Source organism: Tenrec ecaudatus, chromosome 1 (assembly GCF_050624435.1).
Source record: "Tenrec ecaudatus isolate mTenEca1 chromosome 1, mTenEca1.hap1, whole genome shotgun sequence".
NCBI lineage: Eukaryota > Metazoa > Chordata > Mammalia > Afrosoricida > Tenrecidae > Tenrec > Tenrec ecaudatus.
The window spans coordinates 15,631,566-15,639,657 of record NC_134530.1 but is presented as its reverse complement, the minus strand read 5'-3'; the positions used below and the strand labels follow the sequence as shown (position 1 = coordinate 15,639,657).

At 54.7% G+C, this 8,092-nt stretch overlaps 1 protein-coding gene across 1 annotated transcript; it reads right to left on the bottom strand.

Annotated features, from left to right (window-relative positions):
* Window positions 1-585: 585 nt before the first annotated feature.
* LOC142431732 (mitochondrial carrier protein SCaMC-3L-like) lies at window positions 586-5,449 on the bottom strand. Its single transcript, XM_075536709.1, has 6 exons — window positions 5,318-5,449; window positions 4,854-5,006; window positions 4,584-4,688; window positions 2,218-2,385; window positions 1,973-2,120; window positions 586-758 (listed from the first exon to the last, which is right to left on the bottom strand). The coding sequence occupies exons 1-6, from the start codon at window positions 5,447-5,449 to the stop codon at window positions 586-588; spliced, it is 879 nt and encodes a 292-aa protein (XP_075392824.1).
* Window positions 5,450-8,092: the final 2,643 nt, after the last annotated feature.

Here is an 8,092-nt window from a genome sequence, read left to right as displayed (position 1 = left end):
CTTAGTACCTGCTCTTACTGTGGCGTGTACACCCCTTGCCTGTCCCTTCCTATTGCAAGTATGCCGAAGGTACAACCCCGCCCATTTACAATGGAACCAGGGGGGCTTGCATGTCCCCAAAGTGTATATAAGCCCTGACCTGAAATATATCCCCCCTCCCTGCATGGATCTGACAGCTGAGATCCTGGATGTCTGAGAGTTGAGCAATGGAATGCCTCATTTTGTCTGATATCTCTTTCAATTGACCTAATTACACAACCGCCACTTGGCACCCTTTCATCCAAAGTTCATATACTCCTGGGGAGATGGCAGTTCTCTCCAAAGCCCCTCACCTGCATGAAGTTGTTGGGTTGGTTCCTGGGCCTGTGCCAGTGCATGTAAGGGAACTGGCCACCAGTCTGCCAACAGCGGTTTCCACCACATGCTGGCCTTCTACTCCTGCTCCTGGAGTTTTCAGGCACCTCCATGGACACAATCATGTCCTCCCCAGGAGAGCCTGTCAGGAGGAGCGGGTGTCACATCATGTACTGTTGAAGGGACTGTCCCCACCTAATCACCCCTATGTACCTGTGGTCTGGCTCTCACCTAAACTCCCAGGGTGCTTTTCATTGTTGTATAGACCGTGCAGCTGATGGCCACAGCCGGGATAACTTTTAATAGAGTGGGTGTTAGGCCTCGGAAGAGCCCCGGCCAGCCCTGCTCAGCCATGATGTCTCTGAAAATGGCCCGCATGGTGGGCTTTGAGCCCTCCACAGTATCTATGAGGAATGAGGCCAAGTTATTACACATAGAATAAAGGAAGTGGGGGTGTTGGGGTGCTGATAGGAAAAGCCTGGAGTCTAGAATGTTACAGAGGAAATGAGCTAGTGTGGAGGCGGCAACAAAAGACTTCATTCAGGGTGTTTTCAGGCGCTCGTGTAGGGAAAGGGTTTCTGGACAATTCCCCTGAAAGAGGTGACTGTGGTGAGGATGCCTATGTTTGGCTAGGGCCATGGACATGTGTTCAGGGGGCTTGTGGAGAGAGGCTTTGTCAAGGTCAGGGAGTGAGCTCTGGTCTGTTTTGAGAGTTTCAGATGGGTTGGGTTGTGGTGATTAAGGTACTTGGGGAATTAGATCTGAGGAGTTGTTTTGGGGACCCTGGTGAGGAGGAGCTGCTAAAGGTGAAGTGAGCCCAGGTGGCCCAGTGCGTTGAGTCTAGTCTACTCACCTCAAAGCCAGCAGTGTGTACCCACCAGTGCCTCTCTGGGAAAAAGACAAGGCTGTCTACTCCCATAATGGTTGAGGTACAGTCCCAGACACCCACAATGGCATTCCACCCCATCTTCTAGGGTTCCTGAGTCAGTGTCAAGTGATGAATGCTGAAGCTCTCTGCTCCCGTGAGGATGGACAACTTCAGAGACCTTAAGGAGTCATTCTGCTCTGTCCATTTGGGTCAATGTGAATCTCCGGATAGAATGTATGGTGCAGGTGTGACATGAGTCTATTTGAGCAAGCTGGCCTCTTTGGGTGTGTGAGTCCTGTGTCCTGGGGTCCCTGTGTGGTCTATCCTTGGGACATTGGCTCAGCTTCTAATTGGAAGTTTGAAGTCCACCGATATATGCTAGGGAAGGAAGGCCTAGAGATGCCCTTGCCCAAACGGGGCCCTCGAAACAGCCCTGGGTTTCCCAACTTCCCTCCGACACGGGAATGTGTAACTTGGCCACCATCTCCTCTGCAAGTGTTGTGTCACAAGGTCAGGAGGAAAACATGCACGGGGTGGGGGCGGGGTCGAGGTGTGTGTCACCCAGGACTAGATCACCTTTGGGACTGAGGGAAAATGGCACAGGATGTTAAGATTTTTGGGGAAGTATGAGTTCTAGGCATTTGGATGGCAGCCTAAGAGGTCAGGGCCAAGTAAGGAGAATGGGGGTGTGGGATGTGCTGAGGGCATTTGGTGGGGCCACAAAGTGGGTCTCATCAGGGGCAGGCAGACCTTTTGCTTGGAGCTTGGTCCTTAATAGCGTCAGGGGATAGCTAGCCATCTGGCCACACACTGTGGACACCGTCTGTGTGTAGATGTTGTAAGCCTGGCTGTGTTCTTCGTTATCCCCTCTGCTCTTTACCCGTATGTTGTTCATCATCTGCAAGGGGTAGGGGTCCAGAGAAGGCTCAGAATTGGCCCTAGTCCTGGGCCACGTCAATGCCGCCTACAGCAACCTCACCCCCACCTCTGCCAACCTTATTGACAGCCAGGTCAGTGAAGGCATAAGGGATGATGCCAAGCATGTTGGGCGCATAACCCCTATAGAACGCGGCTGGGCCTTCGCGGCGAAGAATCTGGCCGACGCAGTCACCTAGGCCATCGTACTGGCCTGTGCGTCCCAGCGTGAGGCGGATCTTCAGCACCTGTGGAGGCAGGGAGGCCAGGGAGCTCCTGTCAGTAGTCTCATGGGGGACTCATGCCCTGTCCCTGTGCAAGGAGCCCTGTTGGCACAGCTCAACAACGGGGTGGGCCTCCAGGCCCTCAGAGGTCGGTGAGACTCTCCACGGTCGTCAAGGGGACACTGGTGAGGAGGGTCCTCAGAACCCCTATGGGCATCCCTGTTCTGGGGCCCGGAGAAGTGCAGTGAGTGGGACATATGGGGCTAAGTGCCCTGGAGCCAGCCCTGCCTCAAATCAAACACCCGCCCCAGGGAAACAGACACTCACTCTCCAGGTTTGTTAACCTCATCTGTCAGGAGGCAACCCCCCAGGGTTTTATACACGAGTGTGGCAAGTAGATGGCCAGCCCTTGCTCCCTGGTTTATCCGGTACAAGAGTTGTGCCCAATTTTACTTTGCTTTCTACCCCCTTTCAGAACAAAATCATGACCCGCTGGCAATGCAACACTTTACTACTAAAGCCAATGGTACCACATAATGTGTAGGGATCTGTTTCTGCAGCCTCAGTGGGTCTTCTCAGCACGCCTCCCTCCGTGCTCCCTCCAGGCTCAAGCCCACCCACTCTGGGAAGCTTTGGTCTAGAAGCTCTGCTGAAACCATTCCCGTCCTGTGCCAGCCTTCCTGACTGAAGGGTGGTAACTGTGCCTCAGGTGTACTGTCTGGGATTGTATCCCCAGCCATATCTGGTCTCGTCAACTACACGCTGGACACCAGAAACACAAAACAATTGATGTTCACGCTCCCTGAACCACACCAGCTGTGTCCCCACATTCATATGAACACATGAGCAGAGGCAGGAAGACCGCAGGGTTTCAAACCAGGGAAGTTGTGCTTCAACGTCGGATCCCCTCCCTGTCTTCAGGATTCCATCCTGTGTGCAGACAGTGATCCCAGATGCTGGGCGATGCCAACAAGTACATGGAATCAGGAGCCGAGCAAGGCCATTGAGCAGCCTGCCGGGTGCCAAGGACACAGCCTTGCTGGCTGGGAGGAAAGTTGACTGGAAGTACTTACCGATGAAGATCAAAGACTACAGCCGTCAGGATGGATGGCACCCCAACACAGAGGAAACCAACGACCTCAGAACTGGACCAAGAAACAACAGAGTGACGCAAAGAGCAAAGAGCAAAGCAGTCAAGGGTTTCCGTCTGGCTCAGATCTGCCACTAGCTCCCACTGGAGCCGCAATCAGGCACTCAAGGGACAGGCTGCCTTGGGCACTTGTGCAACACCCCTCTTGCGAAGTGTCCAAGAGCCACAATGCCACAGGCAGGACTCAGCTGGAAGCCATGGTGACGTCATATGCACGTAACAGTTGGGCAATCAGTCTATGCCTAAGAAAGACGGTATTGGCAAGAACAGTATCTGGACGATGGGATCCCCGAAGGAGGAGCCCGGCTTAGGGCAATGCCAGCAGAGGCTTCTGAGATGTGAGGACAGCAAGACTTTGGCTGAGTGACCAGGAGACCCAGTGGTGATAAAAAAAGATGTCCTGGTTGCGAAAGGAGGAGGTCCGTAAAACACAAGGGCCAGCTTCCCAGAGATGGATTAACAGTATCCCCAAAGGGCACTGAGTGTCTCTGTCCGAGCAGTGTTCCCTGCTGTCATGCGAGTGCTTCCTGTGAGGTGCTGGGGACTCGGTTCTGACTCACAGGGACTCAATGGAGCAGCAGGAACCAGCCCAATCATACATCATCTTAACTGTGCTTCTGATGTTTCTGCCGGGGATGCAGCCACTGTATGCACCCATCTCCTTGTGGGTCCTGCTCACTGGACAGGAACATGGCCAAAGTCTGGGAGCCAAAGTCTCGCCATCCTTGCCTCTCAGAGCATTCTGGCCGATCTGGGAGTTCATTTGACAGTCCAGGGAACTGACCACATCCCTCAAGGGCATCGATGCTTCTTCAGTCTTTCTCAGTCAAAGTCCAGCTGTCACGTGCATAGGAGGTGCCCAAGAATGCCATGGCCAGGTTACCTAGCATCACAGTCAATCTGACAGTAACCACCAACCAAATGGAGCCGGCAGATCATGTGGCGGGTCCTGGTGAGGGTCGAACACGGTGCTTTGTGCAGGATGCCTGGGGCACACGAGTCATTGCGCAGTAGGTAGGGGCTGCAGTCGCTTCATTGTGCGAGGCTGTCCACTGAGCAGGCTCTCACTTACCTCCAAGGGGTTGATGAGCGTCTGGGAAACGGCCACCGCCAGAGACCCCGCCAAGACATCCTCCTGGAAGATGGGGTTTGAGGACTCCCCGAAGTGAGCTTTACACTGCGGGCCCGAGCGAGGAGAGAGGAAGGTGAGCACAGCTCCGGGGCCTTCCAGCCTCAAGCCCACCTTGGAGAGGGCCTGAGGACTCGGACAGGAGACAGAGGGCTGGGAAGGCGGGCTCATGTGATCCGGAGGGCGGGGCTGTAGACACCTATCACTTCCTACCTCTTCGAAGACGAGAAACTTGATCCCATACTCAGGGGCGATCTTGAGCACGTTTATACCATTGCCGCGCCACAGCGAGCGGAAGCCTCCCTCCTGGATCAGGCTCCGTAACCCCCCCAGCAGGTTCATAAGGTGTTTTTTGGAAGAGTAAACCTGAGGGTGGAAAAGACCTGACCCTTGGACAAACCCCTCCCCGATGCCCTCTCCATTCTCAACCCAGCCCCACCTGCAGCTCCCAGCTCCTCGGATCTGGGTGCAGCCAGCGCCATTGAAAAAATCAGGCTCCCCCCGTCACTCCAAGCTTCCCCCTCACCTCTGGGCTCCATTGCTCGCCCTTGTCCCCAACCACCAAAACCACAATCTCCTTCCTGTATCCCCAACAATACCCTAGAGCCCCACCCTGAAACCGGGTAAGCCCCGCCCACTAATCCCCATTGGCTGCAGTGGAGGCCCCACGCCCACACCTGCATGTGCACTCGGGTCCGGTCCAGAGGGGCGGTGCTGGTGCGGGACACGGTTCCCGCGACGGCTCCAGAGAGCAGAATCTTCCACCAGGCCCCCTCCTTGTCCATCCTTGCGTCCCCCATGGGGACCATCAGGACTTCTCCAGTATCCAACAGCTGTGGGCCAGATAGAGATCCCCACCCAATGTCATGGGCTCTCCTCTCCTTGCCCAGGTCGGAAGCTCATGCCAATCCATTCTGCTTGGTTCGGGACACTGGGCTCGCCTAGAGGGGCTTAGGAATTGAGGTATTCTACCAAGAGATACTCGTGGCAACTCTTAACCAGCGTCTTAATTGCGGTAGGTGAGCAACCCACTGCTCACCCAATGGTCAGCAGTCCACGTCAACCAGCAAGAGAAGACAGATGTGACAGACGCATTCTCCTGCGTGGAGTCTTTCAGGGCTGAGCAGACTGGAAGCCTACAGAGGACCAGGCCAAACCCAGCCAAACCCACTGTCATCGGGCCAACTCCGTCCAACAGTCGCCCTACCCACAGAGTAGAACTGCCCCGGCAAATTCCTGAGTGGGTCGATCTTTTTTGAATGATAATTTAAAATTTTCTTGATTTGGGAGTTTTTTGAGATGGCCCACCTTTGTGTGATAGTCGGCCTTTTCTGTCTTGCCTCACATTCTCAACATGCTGTCAACCACCACACTTGTGAGAGGGGCCCTGCTGGCCTCCCGGGGGTCATGCATTGGGTTTGCTAACCAGGAAGTCAGCAGTGAGTAATCCCAGCCCTCCACACGCTCCACAGAAAGATGAGGCTTTCTACTCCCTTAAAGCGCTCCAGTCTCCGGACACCAAGGGGCACTTCTACCAAGTCCTGTAGGGTCACTGTGGGTCAGCAGGGATTTATGGCAGTGAGTTTCCGACATGAGTGTAGAGAGGTTTCTGAGCCCATCTCTTTTGAGCTCTAAGAGACCACATGAAGCATAAATGGATGAAAAAGGAGACAGAGAGAGAGAGAGAGAGAGAGAGAGAGAGAGAGAGAGAGAGAGAGAGAGAGAGAGAGAGAACTCTGAATTTGAACTCCTAACTGGGTTCCTTGGTGGTGTCACAGGTTATGTGTTGAACTGTTAACAATAAGGTCAGTTGTTCCTCCTCACCAGCCCTTTTTTAAAGAGAAAGTTGAGGCTGCCTGCTCTCTGAAAGCCCGCTAGCCTCAGAAACCCCCTCTGCCCCATAGGCTAATTCTGTGTTGGAAGAATGGCCTCGGCCTCCTAACTGTGAGAGAATAGGTCGGTGCCTGACTGGCAAAGCCCCCCTTTTGACACGGACCTAGGGAGCTAAAGGCTGGGCACAGGCCGCTTTCGCCCTCCCCCACAATGTGTGCTGAGTGCCCAGTCTTACCTGCTGGTAGGTGGCAGGCTTTTGCTTGTGGTCAGCCACCTGGCTGAACACAGGCCCGGGAAGGAGAGTGTTCGGGGGATTCCAGTCCTGCGAGGGTGATGGGGGCGGGGGCATGATGCGAGGCGGTGGGGACGGACGCGGGGCTGGATGTTCGGGGAATAAAAATGTCGTGAATCTTTGCAATTGGGTGTTTGCCCAAGAGCAACGCTGTTGCTTCTTGTCAGGTAGAGTCGCCATTGTCGTCTCAAAGTAAGAGCCGTCTGCAGGGCCTTAAGTCCTCCTGGAGCCAGTGAGGTCACAGAGGTCCTTGTGAGCCCCTGGTGTGTGGCAGGAAAGCCCACAGCCCCAGGTGAGGGCCACCCCGCGGTGGCAAGCCCACCAGGCCCCAAGGGTGCTCACTTCGCTCTCCGGAAGGGCTGGTGGCTTGAAGCCTCACACTTTAGGTTCACAGCTGAACCCTTGCCCACGTGCCCCATCGGGGCCGCTACCTGGCGCCCCAAACCTACCAATGTGTTACAGGGAAAACAAACCCATAAAGAGGGTTGTCAGACTGGCCCGCTGCGCCCCCAGCGGTAGCGAGTAGAACTGTGCTTTAAAGGACTTTCTTGTAGGTCTCTGGGCAGAAGCAGATCTCCAGGCTTGTCTCCCTGCCCACTTTGGGGCTCGTCCCCCAACCTGGAGTCCGGCCCCACGCATGGCGTCCTCACTGGTTCCCGAGGAGGAAGTATGGCACAGGATTTTGTCCATGGGAACCGGTCAAAGCCTGGTTTATTCACTGAAAAGTGCCCGGTTTGAAAGTACCGAGAGGCGAGTTACAGAAGAGAAGCCTAGGCCACCCCGTTTCTGACAGCTTGAAGAGCTACATGGTCGTGAAGCGCACCTGCTGCTGATTTTAGGCTAGCTGCTCCCCGCAGTTTTTCTGTCCGACAAGGACTGTCACAGCGACCTGACCGGGGGCAAGGTGGTTTGCAGATGGATGGAAGTGGCTGCTGGGATGGGGGGTTGGCGTAGTCACCAGCTCTTTCATCATCTTTCAGACATGGATCGCAAGGACTTTCTACCAAAGCCCCTCTTCCCGGTGGCCTCAATGCCAGCGAGTTCACTGCTGGACCCGCCCAAGGATGTTGGCTCCTCCCTTTACTTCCTGTTTAGAGATGTAGAACAAGCAAATCAGTTCTGTGAGAAGCATACTCAGATTGTGAGGAGTTGTCCCATTTATTTTGGACTTACTAACAAGAAGGACCAGTAGCTGGGAAAGGATGACATGTTAGGTGTAGGAAAGAAAGCAGTAAGAAAGTGACCCCAGCGAGAGGACTGGAAAACTGGATGCAAGAGTCAAGTGTCCCCAAACTGTGAGAATGCACAGGCCCGGCTCGGGCTTTGT

Bases quoted from the DNA above. Each gene is read 5' to 3' on its own strand.
- LOC142431732 (XM_075536709.1), bottom strand. From the start codon at position 5,449: ATGGTCCCCATGGGGGACGCAAGGATGGACAAGGAGGGGGCCTGGTGG. The intron at 5,007-5,317 runs GTGTGGGCGTGG...TTCCACCCTCAG, and splicing joins GGACCCGAGTGCACATGCAG to GTTTACTCTTCCAAAAAACA. The intron at 759-1,972 runs GTCTGCCTGCCC...CATTCCTCATAG, and splicing joins GACCAAGCTCCAAGCAAAAG to ATACTGTGGAGGGCTCAAAG.